This window comes from Balaenoptera borealis (assembly GCF_965194805.1).
Source record: "Balaenoptera borealis genome assembly, chromosome: 10".
Lineage (NCBI taxonomy): Eukaryota > Metazoa > Chordata > Mammalia > Artiodactyla > Balaenopteridae > Balaenoptera > Balaenoptera borealis.
The window spans coordinates 93,625,048-93,648,804 of NC_138874.1; the positions used below are offsets into that span (position 1 = coordinate 93,625,048).

General features: G+C 42.8%; 1 protein-coding gene across 7 annotated transcripts in view; it reads right to left on the minus strand.

Annotated features, from left to right (window-relative positions):
* Window positions 1-12,246, minus strand: part of STN1 (STN1 subunit of CST complex) — a 52,664-nt gene extending 40,418 nt beyond the window's left edge. For 5 of the 7 annotated variants that reach the window (XM_082408444.1, XM_082408446.1, XM_082408445.1 and 2 more), the window contains exons 1-3: window positions 11,929-12,246; window positions 11,367-11,560; window positions 4,214-4,309 (exon numbers count right to left, since the gene is read on the minus strand). In XM_082408444.1, coding sequence (XP_082264570.1) covers window positions 4,214-4,309; window positions 11,367-11,499 — 229 coding nt within the window. In that variant the 5' untranslated portion in view covers window positions 11,500-11,560; window positions 11,929-12,246. The remainder of the gene's footprint in view (window positions 1-4,213; window positions 4,310-11,366; window positions 11,561-11,928) is intronic. The other 2 variants (XM_082408440.1, XM_082408442.1) reach the window with 2 other exon arrangements.
* Window positions 12,247-23,757: the final 11,511 nt, after the last annotated feature.

A 23,757-nucleotide genomic window follows, 5' to 3' on the forward strand; every position in this document is an offset into this window, starting at 1 on the left:
CATAATAAAAAATAATTATACCTTGGTCACACAAGCAGTACTGGTCTGGCTTATTTTAGCTGCAGTGCAAGAAAAAAAAAAAGAATTTCCATTGTACTTGGATTTATAACTGCAGAAAAATTTGCAGACGTTTCAAGGATGATAGGATCAAGGATGAGAGGTGTTTCTCTTTGCCTAATTTCTGACAATCTCAGAACAGAGGTTGATCAACATGGGTTCAGTGGGCTTAATGATTTTTAAAAAATCATCAGCTAGACTGTTGTAAAAACACATGTAATATAGAAGAAACATATGGCAACATTTCTCTATTGCTTGTTTAAATCTGTGTTTAAAGCAGAAACTGAGAAGAATACTAAAATAAATTCTAGATGGATTTTATTTTATTAAATACAATATAGGTAAACTTAAGAAGATGATAAAAAAATATGGGTGAATACTTTCAATCCTGGGCTTACAGTTGGTGGGGGGAGACTTCTTTAAACAGACCTGAAAATCACAACTCATTCTAAAAGTCTGATATATTTGACCAACTAAAAACTAACACTGTATAGCAATTTTCCAAATAATTGAGTTAATATCTTAATATATAAAGAACTCATACAAATTAATAAGGAAAAGACCAAAACTATAAGAGAAAAAGTGGCAAAGAAAAAGAATACGCCATTCATGGAAGGTATAAAAATGACCAGCAGACATATGTCAGTATGCTAAATCACTAGTTACCAGAAAAAAAGAAGCAAATTTAAATAACTTCTTAACTACTAGAATGACAAATATTTAAAATGCTGATACCCTCATATGCTGTTAGCAAGAGTGTAAATTCATACCAAATTTCTAAAGATTAACTTTGGAAATGTGTATCAAATTTTGAAATGTTTATATCCTTTGACTTAGTATTTACTTCCAGTAATTTATCCTAAAGAGAAAAACGGAACAAATGCACAGATCTATACATTTTGTATAAGGCTGTTCATTGTAATATTGTTTATAGTACTGGAAGTTGGAAATAACCTAAATGTTTATAAATATATAAGTGGTTAAATAAATTACAATGGCATGGCATATGAGAATACAAAGTTATAATGAAGATCCACGGTCATTGCTATTAATCTCATTGTAAAACAGAAATTGTATATATAGTCATATATATCTTATATATAATCTAATTTATATAAAACATTAAATAGTGTGTTTTGACAGAAATGATCTTAAGACATTAAAATGCTAATAGCAGTTTCTTTTGCAGTATGTAGAAGGAACCCCATATTCAATGTATACATTGACTGTAAGCCTAATTCCAGAAACATTAAAAACAGAAAGAAATAAGGCATATCTATATTTCTTCGTATTAGGAACATGTTAGAAAAACTAGGAAGGATGTTCACCTAAACACTGATATTGTTTTTATCTGATTTACAGCATTTCACATGAGCTTTATGTACTTCATTAAAATTTTCTCTAGCTTTAAATTTTATTTTATAGTGAGTATCATTTTAAGAAGCAAAAAAAAAAAATCAATAAGGACATTTTGAGTTAAAAAATAATGTATGACACTTCTAGGCACACTACTTCTCTGGCCAGTTTAAAATTTTGCCTTATAATTCTAAGTCAAAAAATATTAGCACGTGAGCATTTGTTCTAGAAAACGTGAGGTCATTCTGGTCTTGACTGTAGCCTCCCAGGATTCTAGGTCTGAGCTTGAGTTGCTGCCAGGTGCTCTGTGTGCTCAGGGCACTGCCACCAAACTCTCTGACTTCCTGGTTGGTAACCTCTCCCAGCAGACACTGCCCTGGCATCCTGAGGCCTGGCTACTGGAAGGCCCTGGAAGGGGAGTGTCCTTGCCATGCTGGGCAATGTCCTCCCTAGCTGGGCAGCATGGCCTGGGCTGCCGGCCTTTGGTTTCAGCCATGGGACGAATCAGGGTGAGCAGGAAGCAACCCCAGCATATAGGCCTGCAGTGAGTCAGGAGGAACAGGACCTGGGACAGCAGGAGTAGCCACCTGGCAGGTGGCCTGAGAGCCAAGCTGGGCCTGAGAACATCAGGGTATGTGCAGCTCTCCCTTGAACAGGCCTCACAGGAATTGAAGTCCCGAGTGTTTATACTCTCAATTACTTCAGCCTTCAGACGCTTTTCATTTCCCCCCAAACCACAGATGTGCCATGCTCTCATGACATCCAGTCTAAGAGAAATGCTTATTGGGGAAGAGTCAGCCATATTGCCTTCATCTCTTTATGATGGGAAAAGGGGTTAAATGAAACCCCTTTAGGTCAGAGGCATTATATCTGGCCTGGTTCTACAGCCAGGACTGATGTCCTCAAATAGCCTCATTCTGATCTAAAAATCAGAAAATTAAAAACCAGATGCAGCTGATTTTTGGGGGGGGTGGGAAGAGGGGCATGGGACAGAGAAAAATCTCTTTTTCTTTTTTTTAAAAAATTTTTTAATAGACTTTATTTTTAGAGCAGTTTTAGGTTCACAGCAAAAGTGAGCAGAAGATAGTGAGGTTTCCCATCATCCCCTGCCCCCTCACACATAGAGCTTCCGCATTACCAACATCCCCACCAGAGTGGTACATCGGTTTCAATTGATGAATCTACATTGACACATCATTATCACTCAAAGTCCATAGTTTACATTAGGGTTCACGCTTGGTGTTGTATATCCTGTGGGTTTGGTCAAACGTATAATGACATACATCCACCATTATAGAATCATACAGAATAGTTTCATTGCCCTAAAATTCCTCTGTGCTCCACCTATTCATCCCTCCCTGCCCCCTAGTCCCTGATTAACACTGATAGAAAAATCTCTTTTTCTTTTAGAATTTGAGTTATATGGAGACTACACAGCACACTGGAGTCAGTAAAGAGATTGGACCCATCAGTGGAACCTTGAGCAAGTAACTGAGCCTTAGTTTTCTCATCTATAAAATGGAAATAATATCTGTCTTTTCCATTTCAAAAGATTAGGAGAAGAATAACATGAAATTATGCATGCAGAAGTGCTCTGTAAACTGACGGATACTATCATTTCATCACTATCATTTCATCACTGGTACTTAGAGAGGAAGTACTATAATGTACTACAGATAACGTACTTGCCAGCAGCTGGGTATGCTGTAGGAACTTAGTGAATGTTTGTTGAACTGTCTGGAGAAAAAGAGAACTAGTATCTTTGGTAAAATAAAGCAGAGAAGAGATTCAGTATGGGGATGCATGACAAGATGATCTATTTCAGAGTTTAAAAAAAATATAAGCTGGGAAAAAGCAGAGGGCATGAGAAATCTCATCTCTCACATGTTATTTTATAAGCACAAGACAATCAGCCCCAGGAAAATGAATATATGTTGAAGAAACTGCATCTGTAAATTATCAATCATGCACAGACTGCCAATGAAATGTTCTTGGTCACCTAGTTCAAATGCCTTCTGTTTTTCCCCAAGTAGAACAAGAATACAAATCCAAGTGAATACAACAAAAAGTGACAATGTCAATTACAGCAAAGGTTGGAATTCAAAGTTAAGCTTCCCACAAAATATCCAGCTTGGCCTCTTAACTACAGAGAATCTTAGGCAATATATTAAAATGATTACATTAAGCTCAATGCAAAAAAAAAAGTCAAGACCCATGACACTAAAATCATATTCTAACAGTTCGCTGGTGTCCAAACTACAGAAACCCTTTATTTAGTTTCTATCATCATAAGGGAAGGGAAATTTTCTGATAATGGATATTTACCCCTTTGGGTACCAAAAAGCTTTTTTTTTTAACTGTTCTGGATATAAATCTTATAAATTATTTTTCATATCTCCCTGTCTTCTTAAAGAGTCTACTTTAATGTTAATCTGGCCTTTTTATTTTAAAGGTATCAATATAAACATATATTACCATCCTTTGCTATTTATAGCTATGCCCTAGGTATCAGGTATCTGTCCCTGATCAACCAGTGACCCTAGACTGTAGTTTAATTCTTCTGCCTCCTAGCTCCCCAGCAGCTGTCACCTGACAATATTCATCAGTATCATTCCCACCCGTTGCCTCATTTTACACTTAGTCCATGTTGGTGGCTGCAAATGGTTCCCAATAGAGGACAAGTGCATGGGGGTTATGAGAGGCCCCAGCTGCTCTGAAAGGCTGGGGTTGCTTCAAATTCAATGTCCAGCTAAGTGGGGTCCTTCCACATAAACTCAATGTCAGACACAATTGTTCTTACCTCCATAACTGTAGAAAGCATCTCTTTCTCTCACTCCAATTACAGTTCCCAAGATATCTACCTGTTTTATTGGATGCCCACTGTAAAAAAATACACCTGAAATTAAAGGAAAAAAAAGGCAAAGTCCATATAACGTATGATGACGTTTTCTGCTTCAGTAAATGTTAACTGTGTCAAAAATCAGTGGCATGCTGCTTGCTAAAATTTCAGACTTAAGAATCAGCTCTTGACAAATGCCAAACCCCAAGAAATTCAGATGTCTTTTCCTCGAGGGTTATAAGTAGAAAGTGTGGCTTTAAAGAAGCTTGTGCTAGCACAGAAAAGAGAAAACCAATATTGTCCAACTAGATCTGGTTAATCTTCTTTCCACTTGTGAGAATGAAACGCACCTGCCTGTAGAACTCTCATAAGGGGCCTAAAAACAGCCGCAGTATTATGAGACACAACACAGTACTATATTTTGAGGGACTGGAAAAGGAAAGAGAGAGGAAACCACGAGAAAGGCTTCTCTGGCTTTTCTAGGAAACCAGTCATCATTTCTACGAATTAGCAGTAGCACTTTTTTTTTTTTTTAAGAAAAAGAGAAGATAATTAGGTTACAAAACACTACCCTTTGGGGCCAGCAGATTACAACTCAAAAACTTCTCTTTTTAAAATTCTATTTTCAAAGCCTAGGCAACAGATGCCAGCAGGCAAGTTCCCGCCAGAGGAGAAGCGTGAGAGGAAGAACCCTACCCACCGACACCCAGAGGCCTTTTTTGGACTCCGTGATGGAGATGGAACTGAGGGACTCCGGGCAGCAGTGAGCCCTCGATTCCCACCCAAGACCCCATCGCTGTCCCAGCTCTGTGGGGTCCCCAACATCCTTACCTGAACTGCCTATTTGGGCTTAAGCTACTTGCATTGTGTTCCTGTCACCTGCAGCTAGAGTCTGGACTAAAATCCTCTCCAGCCTTTTTTTTTCTCCCTACGATGACCAAATTCTTTACTTTCAGAAAGAGGCTATAAACTTTTAAATGGCGACTTCCTTTTCAAATAAATACATGAATTGTAAACAAAGAATCAGTCATCACTTCAGGCATTTGGCCACCCTCACCCTCTCTGGTCCTAGCCAAGCCTGGTCAGAGTCTGTCTTCTCCACATCCATGGGGGGAGGGGACCCCGCAGCCTGGACCCTGAAGCCCTTCAGAACCCCCAGAATGGCCTCCACTGATGGTTCTCTTGTTTCCCATGTGAATAAAGGGGCTGGGGACCAATCGCCCATGGCCGAGTCCCCAGGGGATGGACAAGGAGCTTCTGAGCCTCAGTTAGCCAGAGATTCCAGGGGAGTGAGATGTGGTTTGAAGATGTCAAATTCAGCCGAAAGAAGGGCCCTCCCCCTAGCAGAGGCATACTCCTAAAGATGACTCAGTGGATTGGAGACCGTGCAGAGGGCAACCTCGGGGGCCAAGAGCTGAAATGGCAGGGTCACATGAGGGAAGGAGCCTGGGTCCCTGTGTCATCCCCGGAGCAGAGTCGCTTCCCTCCAGCAACACTTGGCCTGAATAAGGTCAAACTGGCTCCACAGAAGATCCATGAAATCTTAAGAGCGGGACAGTTCTGACTGACTTCTCCTGAGTTCTTACCATGGAAACCCAGTGATGACCTGTGGGGAGACCCTCAGTCCTCCAGCCCTGCCTGCCTGCACCGATCAGACACAAAGGAGAGAGGGCACCTTCAGAGGAGGGTGACCCCCATAGAACCTTTGCTGGCAGACTCGGGCTTCCTGCAGCAGAAGGGAAGTTTAAATGGGGAGAATGAGCCTACCCCAGGGTCAGGGGCATGGCATCCTCTGCTGAAGCGTGCCCCACCATCATGCCCTGACACGCTTGTGTGCAGAGACAGGCTATGGTATGGCCCTGCTTTGGTCCAGCTTTGCTGTAGGGCTGGGGCGGGGGGATGAGGGTGGCCTGGGCTCCAGACTGGTCTCTGGCTGCAGTCAGCCCTTTCTGCTTCCCCAAATGCGCTGGACTTTCTATCTGTGCGCTGAGCAGAGCCAAGTTAGGGAGAGCTCTTTCCTAGAACCTGACTGGCCTCTGCCTCCCCCAGCCTAACTGACGGTCTGTCCTGGTTGCCGGGCATTAGAGTCAGTGCGCTCCTGGTGCCATCAGAGACGGTACACCCCCCAGGGCTCTGCGTGGCTGGTGTGGCTCCCGGGACACCGGCAGTGGGAGGCCCTGTGGACCCATGGAGGGCCTGCTGCCTGCCCCTGAAGTCTTTCCAGCTGGTCCAGAAGCCACTGTGGGGTGCTCTGCTGGTGACGTTGAAAGCTTGAGACAAGCCCCAGGATTCTTTGGGTCTTCCTGGGACACCCTGGTATGTGCCGCTATGGTGGTTTTTATAATGAAGAGCCGACACACTTTAAGAAGGGGAAAAGAGCCAGCCAAAAGGTGTTCTGCCTGGGCTGAAGTATACAGAAAAGGCAAGTATGTAGAGAAGACTGGACTGATGACACAAGCCAACAAAGTCCTCAAGTCACCTGTGGTAGACGCCAGTCCTCCAACATTACCAACTCTGCACTGGGCAACACTTGAAAAAACCTGAACAGGTCTCCACTGGAGGACACAGTAGACTTTCTTGAAAAAAAGACAGAAAAGGGAGTCCCCTAAACTTTCTTTTTTTTTTTTTTAATTTATTTTATTATTTATTTATTTATTTTTGGCTGCATTGGGTCTTCACTGCTGCGTGCGGGCTTTCTCTGCAGCAGCAGCTGCAGCGAGCGGAGGCCACTCCTCGTTGCGGTGCACAGGCTTCTCATCGCGGTGGCTTCCCTTGCTGCAGAGCATGGGCTCTAGGCACACAGGCTTCAGTAGTTGTGGCACGTGGGCTCAGTAGTTGTGGCTCACAGGCTCCAGAGCACAGGCTCAGTAGTTGTGGCACACGGGCTTAGTTGCTCTGTGGCATGTGGGATCCTCCCGGACCAGGGCTCGAACCTGTGTGCCTTGCATTGGCAGGCAGATTCTTAACCACTGCACCACCAAGGAAGTCCCTAAACTTTCATCTCATAGACTGACAATGCTCATCTTCAAGGACAGAGTCGCTCAAAGATGCAAAAAAACAAGGAAAAACATCATAAAAGCAACACAAAAAGAACAATGGAGGACAAATTAGCAGAAAATAACAGATGGTTTGAATAAAATCACAAAGAGAAAATTGACTGAGGAGGATATAAACTGCTTGGAAATAGAGAAGAAAGTTGCCGCAGTGTATAGAAACTTGAACTATACACGTCAGAAGCACAACCTGTACAAGAAGAAGGAGGACATGGAAGGGACTTCCCTGGTGGTCCACTGATTAAGACTCCATGCTTCCAATGCAGGGGGTGCAGGTTCGATCCCTGGTCAGGGAACTGAGATCCCACATGCTGCACAGTGTGGCCAAAAAGTAAAAAAAGTAAAAATAAAGAAGGAGGAGGACATGGAAAAAGCAATGGAGAGAACCACTTCCTTCTATTAACACTAGAATCCCCTCTATGAGAAAAGAACTTGAGAAAGCTGGATGGCAGCTCTATCGACTGAGAGAAAGCTTGATGAGCTAAGAAAAGAAAATAACAACAACAGATACTGGCTAATGCTGAGTTTAACTTGCAGCCTTCCCCAAGTGGTCCTTTCACTCCTGCTGCCTTTGTTCTACATGTAGCCCACAGAGCTCCAACCATATCAGGGGATCCATCCCCTGGATCATCAGGTCCCCAGGAAGGAGGAGGGTCACTCTGGAAGGGCGCAGGGACCCAGGGTCACAGGTAGCTTTGATTCAGCTTTCACAGCAGTGACAGCCACACCCACAGCAAGACATCTGCCTTTTTTCTCTGTTTTAAAAGTACTTTTGGGACTTTCCTGGTGGCGAGGTGGTTAAGAATCCGCCTGCCAGTGCAGGGGACACGGGAGACACATCCCAAACCAAACCACCACAGTCAAACTTCATGATATTCTATTAGTTTAACTCTAAATTCACAGGTTAATTTCGGGGAGTTGACATTCTACAACCACTTTGCAAGGCAATTCAGACACTAACTAGCCAGAGTAAGGTTGAATTTCACAGGTTAAGGACACTGTCTCCCACAAGAGACTCTCACTTCAAGCATCAGCCCCAAGTTTGAGGGTCCTCGGGCCACGCACACTTCTGAGCAACTGGCTACAAACACCCTCCACAACAACCTCAGGTTTGATACTTTAATAGAATGACACACAGAACTCAGGAAGGTGTTATACTTAAGATTACAGTTTTATAATGAAGGGGACAAACCAGGACTAGCCAAATGAAGAGATGCATAGGACAAGGTCTAGGAGAGTCTAAGCATAAAGCTGCCATGTCCTCAGGACACATCACCCTCACACATCAAGTATGAGTACCAACCAGGAAAGCTCATCTAAGCCTCAATGTCCAGAGTTTTAATTAGGGTTTCATTACATAGGCAAGATTGACTGAATCACTGCCCACTTGACTACTCAATCTCCAGTCCCCCTCCCCTCCTGCGGGGTTGGGTTGATGTCACCTGGCTCAAAACCAACCCTCTAATCACATGGTTAGTTTTTCAGGCCTGAAAGGCCCCCACCCTGAAACTACCTAGGGGTCCAGCATGAGGCACCTCATCAGCATAAACTCAGATGTGGTTCAAGGGGTCCACCATGAATAACAAAAACACTCCTATCGTTCCAGAAATCCAAAGATCTTCCAGGAACCTCGAACACAGGCCAGCCAAATTCTTCATTACACATTTGTTTCTTTTTGTGTGTGTAAGATATTCTTTGCTGTTTAAACATTTCTAAATTTTATGCAGTCAAAATAAAAGGTTTATTTATTTTTTTATGACAACCAAACCAAACACAACAACAAAACAATACAAAAATAAAAACCTAGACTAGTAGCATTTCCCACCCCTCAGAACCCTAGAGCATAGTCTAAAGAAGATCACTCTATGAAATTATGGTTAATGTCTTCTTCAACCATGAGGTTTTGAAACCAAGCAGGGCCCTCCTGGATACAAAAGCATTTCCATGTCCCTCGTTTCTTTTTTGTAGGAAAAAGGCTTCAGGATCCTAGACCTTCCCTGAGTTCCAAAGGGCAGATTCAAGTAGTTACTAATTAGGGGAGTGAGGGACTGCAGAAACAAAGAAAAAGCAGTCAAGAAACAATAGTGCAGCAATAAAACAGAGTCCTAGTTCCCCCTCAAGGGATATACCTAATAATCTGATATACATCTTTGAGTTGTTCTGCAGGAACTAAGACCCTCACCCAGGTGGAGGATGGTAACTACAAGCTGAGACCCCACACCGGTCAGAACCAGAAGGTTGATGATTGAGATTCCTGGAATACCACCCTGTTACCTCACCACCAACCAATCAGAAGAAAGTCATAAACCCTGTGGCCCTCACCCCAAATGTTGCTTTTAAAAACTCTTACCTGAGGGGACTTCCCTGGTGGCGCAGTGGTTAAGAATCCGCCTGCCAATGCAGGGGACATGGGTTCGAGCCCTGGCCCAGGAAGATCCCACATGCCGCGGAGCAACTAAGCCTGTGTGCCACAACTACTGAAGCCCGTGCGCCTAGAGCCCATGCTCCGCAACAAGAGAAGCCACCACAATGAGGAGCCTGTGCAACACAACGAAGAGTAGCCCCCGCTCTCTGCAACTAGAGAAAGCCCACGCACAGCAATGAAGACCCAATGCAGCCATAAATAAATAAATAAATAAATAAAAACTCTTCCCTGAAAACCATGAGGGAGTTTGGGTTTTTTGAGCCTGAGCTGCCTGTTCTCCTTGCTTGGCCCTTGCAATAAACCTCTCTCTGCTCCAAACTCCAACGTTTTGGTTTGTTTGGTCTCACTGTGTGTCAGGCACACAAACTTGGGTTTGACAACAGTTTCATTTTAAAAACTACATCTGAAACATTACCACCAGTGACATAACAAAGATCACTGGGAGAAGTTTTCCTTGGTTTGTTGTTAATACATTATACAGTTCTTCACCCACAGGAAGAGTTAAGCTCTTATAGCATCCCTGATACTTCCTTGAGTACCTACAGAAGATCTTTAAGCAAGCCTGGCATTTGGTGTGAATTAATTTCTTCCTGAGGAGATGAGCTATGAAGACTACCAGACTGTTCTGGAAAACAGACAACAGTGGGGGAGGATGGCTGCCTTCCAAGGAAAAAAACCAGATCATTTCCAACAATACTTAGAAAATGAAGGTGTGGTGAAAAATCTGTACAAAAGGCTTTAGTATAAGGTCATCCAAATATATCTGTACATAGAACTGGAAACACACAAAACGTGGTCTCATTAAAACTGCATGCTTGAGATTCTTAACTACTTCTGACTCATAGCTTTCTAGTCATTCAAAATAGCAAAGAGAGTTAAACCAAACTTCTCATATAGCACAGTAAACACGTGAAGATCCATCCACAACTATGTAAATTACTTAAATTTACCCTAAACTATATTTGCTATATTTGGGGGTATGAAGATCCTATCTTTAGTGACCACCACTCTAATTTAAAAAAATGATTTCTTTAACTTTACATCTATAATGCTATGTTGCTCCAACTACTACTACTTGAGAGCCCACCAGAGGCCAGGCACTGTTTTAAGTGCTGGGATTACATAGATGAACAAGGCACATGATGTCCTTCCTCTCAGGGAGTTTATTTTATTTTGATTCTCATCTATTCAAAATAAAACCAAACCCCACAAGAAAATCAGGCATGGTTAATCCTCATTTTACAAAGAAGACACCTACACTTTACAGGTGAGCCACATGCCCAGGCCAGGTAAGTGGTGAAGTTAGGAAAGGGAGCAAGGCCTGAGCTTTCCACCACAAGCAGGCCCAGAGAAAAACTGAGTATTTTTAAATATGAAAGACCTCAAACCCAGGTAAAAAACATTCTTCAGTACAAAGTTACTCCCCCAAGCATCTATTTAAAAAATAAAAATAAAAAAGAGACTGTTTTTAACTTGCACAGAAATGAACTTGAGGATCCACGTTATGTCAATTTCAAAGCCTGCAGCTGGAAAGGCTCTGCTAAGCCCCTAAGCCCCAGATTTCTGTAGCTTTGGGGAAGGGAGGGTGGGGTGCAGATGCAGCACAGAGCAGTCACCAGGCCGAGCAGCCACATACCTGGCACCTGGCGGGACTCCTTCAAGTCCAGGATATCCCTGATGTAGAGTTTTGCGAAGGCTAGAAACACAGGATCCAAACCCCACAAGAGGGAAGGAGTTTCCTCTTCACACCGGCTGGATTCAGACTGCATCAGGAGGCTGGGCTGTGGCTTCCAGCCAACCCTGAAAAGCTCTGAATCTAGAGCCGAAGAGCTAGATGGGAGACAAAAATCAGGACGCAAAGCTGTTAAAGTGGATGAAATCCGCACGGCCCCTAAGCTGTTCCCGGACGGGCATCCCGAACTCGGGAAGGGGTAAATCCAGGGGTCCGGGGCCTGTCAAACTGCACGTCAGGGGCCTCGTAGAGCCGGTGGCCTCCTAGCGCCAGAAGGGCCGGGCCTGCGCGCTCCGGGGGCCTGGAAAGAGGTGTCTCTCGAGTGACGACCCGTGAGTTCCTTATGGCTCTTCCCCAGGAAACTCCTCTGCCCCATGGGAGTGTTTCTCCTTCTCCAAAAGTACCAATTTCTAAACGGTTAAACACCAACTTTTCACTCTGGGGACAGATGGCCATATACGCGTACCCTGAAACCGCTTTAATGGGTGGAGTCCAGAGAGGAATGGGCGTCCTCGTGGCCACACAACCGAGGGGCAGAGTGGGTGGGTCTGTCCGTAGCCCTGCCGCTGCACCTTCCGGTGTTCAGGATGACACTGAGAAAGGATGGAAAAGGAAACGAAAAACAGATCAGCCGTAGCCCCTCCCGCCGGGCCCGCGCCCGCGCCGTCGGCCCGCAAGTACCCGGAGCGCGCAGGCCCGGCCCTTCCGGCTCTAGGAGGCCACTGGCGCCCACGGCCTGGAGGCGCCGCCGCCGGCCCCGCCCGGAGCAGGAGCGCTAGGCCGAGGTCACCTCTGGTGCTCCCAGCGGGGGGTGAGGGTAGGGCCTGACACCATCCCTCGCGCCAGACCAACCACTGTGTCCCCGCCCCGGCTTTTCCTTCGCGCCGCCCGCGGCCCCGGCCCATCCCCACGAGGCCACGCCCCACTCCGCCCGCGGCCACGCCCCATTTTGCGTCTCGCAGTGGCTTCGCCGGGTGCTCTCTCCCAGGTGGTGGCGGGGTTGGCAGGGCTACGCGGGGTCCGTTTGACTTTAGCAGCGCCCTCCCTGAGCCTCCGCGGGAGCGCAGAGCCCAAATCACCGAGGCCTGGGAGCTGGCCCTGAAACTCCTGCTGCCCAAACCGCGCCTTCCAAGTCCCCCTTTCATCCGGACCCCACTAGTCGTGGGACCCTGAGCCATGACCTCCGAGAGGTTGGGACTGGTTCAGACTTTTTTTTTTCCGTCCCTGATATTGTAAATGAACAAATAAACAAAGCAATACAAAAGCAGGATTACATTGTGGCGTATTTTAAATGTTTATTTACACTTGATAAATGATTTATTAACACACGCAATCTCTGGTACTGTACAGTCTCACTTTAGATAATGTCAGGATCTAAATTTGAGCCCTTGAGGGAATGCGAGGCCTTTGCTCTGCCTAAGACTAGCCTTCTTTGCAAGATCATGACAAAGTTTGTCTCCTTTCCTCTTACTCTGTCTATACTACGGAATGTTGTACATTTAAGAATTTTGAAAACTGGCGTTCTGGTAAATTATGGCCACCTTGATGGTACCTGTCCCCAATAGTCCTAATTTAAAGTGAGAAGAGATAGCCATGTTGCACTCTCATAAATAAATAAATAAGCCACATCATGACATTACTTGAGATGGCAGGAGTTCTTCCTAATTTACAGGGACTCTGTAAAATTGCAGAAGGAGTACCGGTCATGCTGGCAGGCCATTCCCAGGGGAGTTAAGTAGTGGCCAAAGAGATAATTGCTAAACTATTTAGCAGAGAAGGAACTCCAAGCAGCTGGAACAGAAAATGTATGTCATTAGAGCGATGACATTTAATTACATCCCTGGCCACTGAAGAAGCTAAAAAACAGAATCCTTGGTAAAGCATTGCCCAGACTCTACTGCGATGAACAGTTGCATCTGTCAAGTTTAAGATTTAATTAAGAGAAGACACCTTTCTAATAGGGGGAGGTTCTCTTCAAGGAAGGATACCCAGTATGACACCCAGTAGGACGAGTGCTTCCAGCTGACTTGTAAGATGGGGGAAGACATCTGGATTGGGCGACATTTTTTGACTGTACACATCTGCTCCAGGGTGGAACTCAAGAAGAAAATCACTGCTGGGTGTACGCAGAACCCGAGAAGTTTTCAGCAATGACTCTTACGACTCTCAAGGGTAGAGTGCTAGAAACAAGGGCCCTTGGGGACTCCAAGCTTACTGCTGGCCTTGGGGAGGGTCACACCCAGTTGGGGTGACCAGAGCAGACTGCCCCTGAAGTTATCATTTACAGTGAAGGGAGGACTCTTTGGAGTCTAGGGATGCTCCTTTTGATCTGAGCTCAAAATGTAGAGTAGGGTGTGGAATGGAATTTTCTAGACTGCTGAAGCATCTAGAGGAGTTTGGGAGGATCCTCTTCCCTGTCATCTCCATCAGGATAGATTCCAGTCTCCCCAGGCCACTGCCTAGATGTGCAAAGGGACTGGAGGGCTTTTCAGCTGGGGATTCCACAACACTGCAAAGCAGGTATTTCAAAACCCAACAGTCAACACAATGCTAGGAACCTTTCTTATGGCTTCTCAATGTGAAATAACTTGGTTTTGCAAGCATTTTTGACAGACTAGACAATCCTTTCTAGAACATTAAGACTTTAGGAAATTCTTCTGGAAAATGAGGTGTTGAACTGCATATCTTCTACCTCAAAATGCAAGCTGTCTTGCCTTAACCATTTTTGACATTTTGCAGGTAGAATAGAGTTTGTCCACTTGCAAGCTGAGTTAGATTTGAAGTTTAAATTAGTGGATGAGTAGTTTGAAGTTTATAATAAAGACAACTTATCAACATTCTTATTATGTTAATGTTATAACCCTGGGGGGCCATTTTCAGCCGCTCAGCATACTTTGAGCACTCTTTGTATGCCATGGGGGAGCACTAAGAATTTTTATTTCACTGGAGCAAAAAGAGGAATATATTAAATAACAAAACAAGAGGCTAAATTGCATGGCCTGAATAATAACTATGTGGATTACAGGAGGTAAATTGGGAGGGAAGAGAAGGGGGCTCATCAAGGAAGATAATATATGTAACCACTGGAACAAGATAAGCACTCAATACATATAAGCTATTATCATCATTCACTATGGAGTGGGGATTTAAGCTGGAGTTTGAAACTATGGAGGAACTATTCATTCATTCATTCGTTCATTCATGAAGTGTATTTGTCAAGCACTTGTCAAGCGCTGTACTGGACACTGCGGGGTAAAGAGATAAGACAGATCAAGTACAGCCCTCATGGAGCTTCCATTCCGTTGGGGGGAAAGAGGAAAGACAGTAGACAAATAAATGAATAAAATAAGTACAGATTGTTCTTAGTGCTTTGAAGGAATTAAAAGTATATTATGATCACTCATAATGGGGTGGGGGATCGACTTTATACAGATCTACTTTGATCGGATGAGATGAGACCCGAAGATGGGAAGGAGCCAGCCACGAAAAGTGCTAAGGAAAGAGCATTCCAGGCAGCGGTCAGAGTAAGCGTGAATATCTGGAGGCAAGAAAATACTTCCCTATTGGAGGAACAGAAGAGAGCAAGGCGAGAGTGGTTGCATTCGTAATTGGAGACATAAGCAGAAGGCAGATCCCAGAGGACCTCATAGGCCATGACAGGTTGGAATTTTATTCTCAGTCTCCCTATAAGTAAAGAGAGGGATAATATCGTGATGGGGTGAGAGCAGGGCAAAGGAGCAGGATGAGCAAGGCATGTCTGTGGGCAAGCCAACACAGTGGCCTGGCTGGGGAGGGCAGCTGCAGCAGAAGCAGGTTGGAGACCAAGATTTTAGCTAGATTCTGAATGGCTTAAATTAGTTTTTATTTTTATTCCCTGTAAGCAATAGGGTGTTGTTGATTACTGATCAGAGGAATGATTTAATGAATTTAAAAAATTTCAGGGATACCTGCCGCATCTAACATACTATGGTAGGGAATCCAAAAATATATAAGAAGACTTTTCTACCCAATTTACTGAATCTATTCTAAAAATTGTGTCTAGGGATATTCACCAAATGACGGTGAAAATACTAGTGTAAGAAAATACTGCTGGGTCTATTGCAGGGGCCTCACCTGTACCACTTCTCCTGCCTCCTCAGTGGTGTTGCTCTGTCCCCTGCGATGTCACCCGCTCCCGCTCTCTGGCTTCCCCTGGGCACATCTGCAGGCTTTCCCCTCTTTTTTTTTTTTTTTTTTTTAAATTAATTAATTAATTAATTAATTTATGGCTGTGTTGGGTCTTCGTTTCTGTGCGAGGGCTTTCTCTAGTTGTGGCAAGCGGGGGCCACTCTTCATCGCGGTGCGGGGGCCACTCTTCATCGCGGTGCGCAGGCCTCTCACTATCGCAGCCTCTCTTGTTGCGGAGCACAGGCTCCAGACGCGCAGGCTCAGTAGTTGTGGCTCACGGGCCTAGTTGCTCCGCGGCATGTGGGATCTTCCCAGACCAGGGCTCGAACCCGTGTCCCCTGCATTAGCAGGCAGATTCCCAACCACTGCGCCACCAGGGAAGACCCCCTTCTTTCTTTTTTTCTTTTTTTTTTAAATGAAAGCTTATTTATTTATTTATTTATTTATTTATTTATTTATTTATTTTTGGCTGTGTTGGGTCTTCGTTTCTGTGTGAGGGCTTTCTCCAGTTGCGGCTAGCAGGGGCAACTCTTCATCGCGGTGCGCGGGCCTCTCACTGTTGCGGCCTCTCTTGTTGCAGAGCACAAGCTCCAGACGTGCAGACTCAGTAGTTGTGGCTCATGGGCCCACCTGCTCTGCGGCATGTGGGATCCTCCCAGACCAGGGCTCGAACCCGTGTCCCCTGCATTGACAGGCAGACTCCCAACCACTGCGCCACCAGGGAAGGCCCCCCTCTTTTTAAATGTCATTCAACTTTAAGAAAACAGCGTCTCTGAAAACCCCAGCCCTTGAACTACTGTTCTCTCGCTCTCTTGCTCTTTGTTCAAAGTTAAATTTCTTGGAAGAGTTATATGCATTCCTCATCCACACTTCCTCATCTCTAATTCGATCTATCATCATTTGGCTCACCCTAACTTAACTTTCAACTATCTCTACCCCAGTCCACGACTCCACTGAAACTTCTCTCCTAAAGTTAACAATTACATTCAAATTCTCAAATACAATGGTACTTTCCTTTCCTTATCATGCTTCATCTTTTTTTCTGATTTTCTAGCTTTAGATGTTGATCTGATCATATTCTCTTCCTACCCACCTTGGTTTCCTGTTATCCTTTTGGGTTTCCCTTCTAACTTTCCGTTTCTTCCTTTGCAGTGTCCTCTTCCTCTGTTAATCTCTTACATATTGATGTTCCCCAAAGTTCAATCTCCTGCCCACTTCCTTCTCATCCCATGTACTGTTACTGAGTAGCCTAATCCAAACCTATGGCTTCAACTGAACCAATATTCCAGGGACTCTCCCCTCTTCACATTTAGCCCAGAACTTTCTCCTGAGCTCCACATCTGAAGTTCCAGCTGGACACTCCTGGGTACTGCAAACTAAACCTCTTCCTCCATAGTTCTGTCCCTCTCTTCCCTGTCTCGTGAACATCACCACCACCCGCCAAGTCAGAAAACTGGAATGTTTCACGGATATCTCCCTCTCTCTCACACTTAGATGCAATTAATCACAAAGATCTGTCAACTCTGCTTCCTAAATATGTTTTCTTAATTTAGTCCCTCCTCCCTGCTCCCATTTGCCATAGTCCAGACTTCCATCATTTATTGCCTGGATCACTGCCATCACCTTCCAACCAGTCCTTCTGCCTCTAGTTGAGCCTCCCTCCAATTTATCATCTATGTTACTGCCAGGATGATCCTTATAAAATGTAATTTAGACAATGTTACTCCCTTTTCTAAAATCTTTCAATGACTATATGTAGTCTGCAAAATAAAGTTCAAGTTTCCTTGTATTTCATACCAGGTTCCTCATGGCCTGGCCACGACCCAACTCTGTGGGCTCTTCTCCCACCAACCCCTCATAGCTATCCTACTCTCTAGGTCAGCATCCCCAGTGCTGTTCTGAGCTGCACTTCCTCAAGATATTAATAAAAGTCTGGGCAAATGAGTTTGAGAAAGGATGAATACACATTTCAACACAGTAATATGCATTGAGAATATCCAAGAAATGAACAGAGTGGGTCAAGTTTGAGCACCAAACTCTATTAACATCTCAAGGAATTCAATTTGGGAAATGCTACTGAAGGCATCAGAGTTCCTGGAATATGCCATACTCTCTTTCGTTTCTCCCCACTCTGCCTGGGTTGTCATTCAGTTATTAATCAATTAATTTTTAAAAACAAACTGTATGTCCCAAAGAGTGCAATATACTGGGAATACAAATGGCAAAAAGGCTCTAAGTAAGCTAAATAAGTAAACCCATGATTACAACATGTCATGATAAATGCTATGTAACTTGGCAGAGTAAGGTGGGGGACCTGACAGAGTTGGTGGGATCAGGAAACAGTAGCCTTGCCTCTCCTTTTTTCACCTGGGTTATCTCTGAGATAGGTGTCAGTTTTCACTTTGTGTATTTTGAGTCCTAGTTGTTAAGTGCACATATATTTATAATTGTTAAATTTTCCTGATGTATTGACTCTTATCTTTATGAAATGTCCCTCTTAGTCTCCAGCAATATTTCTTGTCTTAAAGTCTGTTTTGTCTAATATTAATATAACCACTTCAGTTCTCTAATGGTTACTGTTTGAATGGAATATTTTTTTCCATCCTTTCACTTTCAACCTATTTATGTCTTTGAATCTAAGATGTGTCTCTTGTAGACAGCATATAGTTGGATCTTGCCTTTTTATCCAGTCTGACAATCTCCACATTTTGATTGGGGTATTTAGACTCTTCACATTTAATGTAATTATTAATATGGTTGGACTTATATTTGCCACTTATCTATTTGTTTTCTATAGCTCAATTCTCTTTTTCATTCTTCTTCTCTGCCTTGACTGGCTTCTTTTGTGTTAAATATTTTCAGTGTAACATTTAAATTATTCTGTTAATTTTGAAAAATAATTTAGTTTTTTTTAGGGATTATAATCTAAGGATTACAATATGCATCTTAATTTATCACAATTTACTTCAGATTAATACTAATTTAATTCTAGAAAAATATAGAAACTTTGCTTCAATATATCTCTATTCCCTTCTCCCCTTTTGTGCTATTATTGTCATGTATGTTACATCTATATATGCTATAAAACCAACAACACAATGTTGTAATTATTGCTTTAAATAATTGTATGTATTTAAAGAAGTTAAGACATGAGAAATAGATAACTGCAGTCTTTTATACTAGCCCATATAATTATCATCTCTGGTAATCTTCATTTCTCCCTGTAGGTATGGGCACTCAAAATTGAATGAGCCCCTTCAACTATGACAGAGGTACTGTTGGTACTGACAGCCTGCTCTGCCCTGACAGAACATCTACATTGGCCAACCTGGGGCAGGGGCAGGGAGGAGAATGGGAGGGGCCAGAATGCCACAGACTCCCACTGTTCTTACCTGAAGTTCAAGCATGAGCACTTTTCAGATTGTTGTGTGTCTTTGATCTATTCTCAGAGGGCTGAAATGGTTATTTTGGTCTTTTTTTTTTTTAAGGCCTGCAGCATGTGGGATCTTAGTTCCCTGACCAGGGATTGAACCTGTGCCCCCTGCATTGGGAACGCAGAGTCTTAACCACTGGACCGCCAGGGAAGTTCCATTTTGGTCAGTTTTGTCCAGTTTTATGATTGCATTTTGGGGAGATCATTGCTGATCTTCTCAACCAGCTATGGCTGGAAGTCTCTGATGGCAGGGCTTTTAGTTAACAGCAGATCCATTGGGTCAGGCAGGATAAGGTAGCCAAGAAATAAGAAGTAAAGGACTGAATCTTAGAACAAGGTCAGAAATTACCTAGTTGGAGAAAGCAGTTACTCACAGCCCATCCTGCCACATAGAGTTTGAGAAGATTCCTAAGTCAGCAGAAGGCACTCTGTGAACCAGTGCAATCCACTGGAGCACTTTCTGGAATGGGAAGAACTGGAATTGACGTTAAGAGATGGCTGAGGGTGAGATACTGTCTAGGTCCTTACATTTAAACGAAGTAACTTCTCCTTCCTGCCTAAGTGGTCTGATCTCACCAAAGGGGATCCAGACATTAGGATGATGACCTCTGTAAAGATGAAGACAGCAGGAGGTAATGAGCTGGGGTTCATCCTGGAGGGCAGAGAGCGACTTCCCATAAGGAAAACTTGTGTCCCAGAAGCCTGGCTTGAGTGCATGAGAAAGAATTTTGCATTTTATATTTTAAAAGTCCGTATCTCAAAGAAAGAAGAATAGTGATTGCCAGGAGCTGGGGTGAGGAGCGAATGGGGAGTTATTAGTCAGCGAGCACAGTGTTTCAGTTTTGCAAGATGAAAAGAGTTCTGGGGATAGATGGTAGTGATGGTTGCACAACAACATGAATGTACTTAGTACCGCTTAGTACCACTTAAAAATGATTAAGATGGTAAATTTTATATGTGTATGTTACCACAATTTTAAAAATTGGAAAAAAAGCTTGTATCTTAGGGTAATGCTGGGCACGGTTGTGGTTCACGGTGAGTTAACTTATGTGACAGGCACCTGTGCACTACATTATGCCTGGTCAATTAAGCCACAAATCTACACAATGTCTTGCCAAGGGTGGAGGTTCCTGTGCTTACTGGGTAGTTTATGAGATAGGTGGACAATTTTGAATTGGAGTAATGCTTATAATGAGGTGAGTGGACACAATCAAACCTTGATTCTTGACTTTAGGTCTTAGATGCACACCCACTCTTCTGAGCAAGCCCTAGAGTGTTACTCTGACAGATGACAGATGTCCTTACAGGGGCAGAGCTGGCAACACAACTGCTTCCCTAGTGGCTACCAGCTACCAGTGAGCACACCAGCTGGAAAATAAACTTCTGTGTCTTATTCTTATATTCCTCTTCTTATTATAAACATGCTGCAAGGATTGTAAAGCCCTAGGAGCTGACTAAGGATTAAGTTTTGGAGAAATGAGATTAATAGTCATAATAATAGGTCAGGATAAAAGGATTAATAAAAAGGTCAAAAAGAAATGAGAACTTTTCTGGGGAAGGAGCGGGGAGGGAGGGATAAATTAGGAATTGGGATTAACAGATACACACTACTATATATAAAATAGATAAACAACAAGGACCTACTGTATAGTACAGGGAATTATTGATATATTGTATATCTTGTAATAATCTATAATGGAAAAGTATCTGAAAAAGAATATATTTATTATATATATTACTGAATTACTTTGCTGTATACCTGAAACTAACACAACACTGTAAATCAACTATACTTCAATTAAAAAAAAAAGAAATGGATATTTGCTCTCTTTAGAATTTAAAAAAAAATGAGAACTTTTTATGCAGGACCTTTGTAAAAGCTTATAATCTTGATCAAATAAATTATGTACAGACATTAAACTAATTAAAAATGATGGTGTGCTTTCCAATTTTTTAATGTTGACTAGATATTACTTATTTAATAACAAAAGTCATTTTAAAATTAGCCTCCCTTGAATTTCACAAATGTGATGTTGAGTGAAACAAGCCATACACAGAAGAGAGTACATACTGTATGACTCCGTTTACATAAAATGCAAACCAGGCAAAAGTATTCTATGGTGTTTGAAGTCAGGATACTGGTTACTTTTTTGTTGGGGGTGGTGACTTTCTAGAAGGGAGCATGAAGGGGGCTTCTGAGGATACTGGTCATTTAATGTTTCTTCATCTGTATCTATATTTTATTTCAATAAAATATTTAAATTTTTTTCATCCTTAGTATTTGAATTAGTTGCATTTAAAGTTGAGAGGAATTAAAAATTGAAAACTTATGAAATTATAAGACCCCACATTTTGTGTTATTGTCACTTGCATAGACCATTTTAATGTTAATGTAATTCAAGAGATAAGATACAGCATCATCCTTCATTTTTCTTAATTGTTTGACATGTGCCTATAGGCTCAAGTAGCCATAGCATTTCATAAGCATTAACATAAAGCTGGCCAATGGAATAGAATTTTATTTCTCTTACCAATTTATAATTCTCCCCAGGGCTACTTTCAATCAAGGAAAAACTGAACTCCTCAATGATGTCAAAGACAGCATATTGCAGAGGTTAACTAACGAATCACCCAGAGAAGATTGAACAGCCATTGTGCTGACATGTTCAAGAGCTAATCGGTTCTGATGATGTAATTTGCAGTAGTGCTTGATGTCTATTCGCCTGATGTGTGACAGCTGCTGTGGGCCCCGAGGATTAAAGTGTGAAGCGTGAGGGGTGAGTGCTTTCAAATGGAGGGAGACTTTTATAGAGCCAAGTGAATAAACCTGGTCATGCTGGTTACCCTACCTGGAAAGCCTGCTCACTTCTTCCTTATGTATACAGATTTTACCAGGCTTAACACAGCCTCAACTCCAGGCTCACTTTATCCAAGACCACTTCGGTCAACACTGATGCTCCTTTCCGTGAACTCCTGTGGAACTTACAGTCAGAATTATATGCTTTAGCACTTACTTCTTGAATGTTTATCATGTACCCTCAACTTGACCAGAAGCTACTAAGGACATAATTTTTTCTGTATCTCTCACTGCATAGAACCTAATGGTAGGCACAAAATTTAAATAAAAAATAATTGGGGCAAAATATTGATAATTGTTCAAGCAGAGGAATGGTTACATGTGGGTTTCTGCTACTATTCTTTCTACTTTTGTGTGCTTGGAAATTCCCTTGATAGCAGGGTTGGCAGATTTAGCAAATAATCATGCAGGGGATGCCCTGTTAAATTTGAATTTCAGATAAACAATGAATATTTTCTTATTATTAATAATTTGTATTATATTTTGATATATCACCCATAATTTTTCATACCATTTAATTTAATCATATAATTTATAATAATATATTCATGTATATATTTTATTAAAACATTATATTAATATTATATTATATTTTTGTATTATTATTTTATGTTCCTATGGGACATATTTTTACCAAAACATTATTTCTTATTTATCTGAAATGCAAATTTAACTGGGTGTCCTGTATTTTACCTAGCAACCTGACTTGCTAGAAACTTAAAAACATAATTGGTGATTAATCCATGGGCTCAGAGAAAGTAGATGGTAGAAACAGTGCCTTTTCTCTTAGAGTGTGATCTGGTGTCACTTACCTGTTAAAAAGGCAGCTTCCTATGCTCCCCTACTCCGCCCCAGAGGTGCCAAATCAGTATTTCTGCTGGTGGGACTCTGCACTTGCAACAAGATCCCAGATGATTCTGATGCTGTTGCCAGCCAACCTGATGTCTATGTTTTTAGTTTTTCTGATATGATCTTGTATTTCCTTATGGTGGCCTTATTTAAGCAACTTCTACTCTGTTTTTATGTCAGAGACTTCACTGAAGAGATGTGAATATTCTTGTTCCACGACTCACCCACTGAACTTTACAAGTCAAATACTGTCACAAATATTCTGTTTGCCTTTTGTAGTAAAAGTTCCCCCTTGAATATTCATCCAATAGCCCAGCATCTTAACTACTAATTTATATTGTACTAATATTTATTCATTGTTATGAGAAGTAGTAGTTGGCAAATTTGCAGCTCCCTTTAGTATTTTAAGGGATTTTAGGGTAACAAAACATCCTGATTTGCTTGAGACTGTTCCAGTTTCAGCACTGATATTCATATGTCTTGTGTTGTCCCTCAGTCCTGGTTGCCCCGGCCGCCCTACCTGTAGTAAATGTTCTCGGTAAACCACCCAGATCCCCACTTCAGGACCAAGGCACTCTTTTCACCAGCTGCTGGTAGTGTCAGCTCACAGTTGAGACCCTACTCAGGCAACTGCCTCACTCCAAGTTATGCCCTGCCTCCAGGAGCTGTAAGCCATTGATGTAGCCCCAATCCTCAATTCAGGATGTCTCTGATTGGCCATCCCAGCCCTAGAGCTCCCCGTGGGGACAGCTGAGGCCTCTGTTACAACTGCCTTGCAATTCAACTTCTCCCACTACCCAATCCTGCTTCCCTCGCAGAGGCAGCTCCTGAGGGCACTCCCTAATATACCCCTACAGGCAAATCTCAGAGTTTGAGAGTCTGGAGAAATCTGCCCTCCAATAGCTGGCACAGAATTGGGGTGGTCCTAGGAAAGAGATTCTGGAATAAGATTTTGGAGCTGGGTTACCTGCTGACTGGCTGGTAATGAA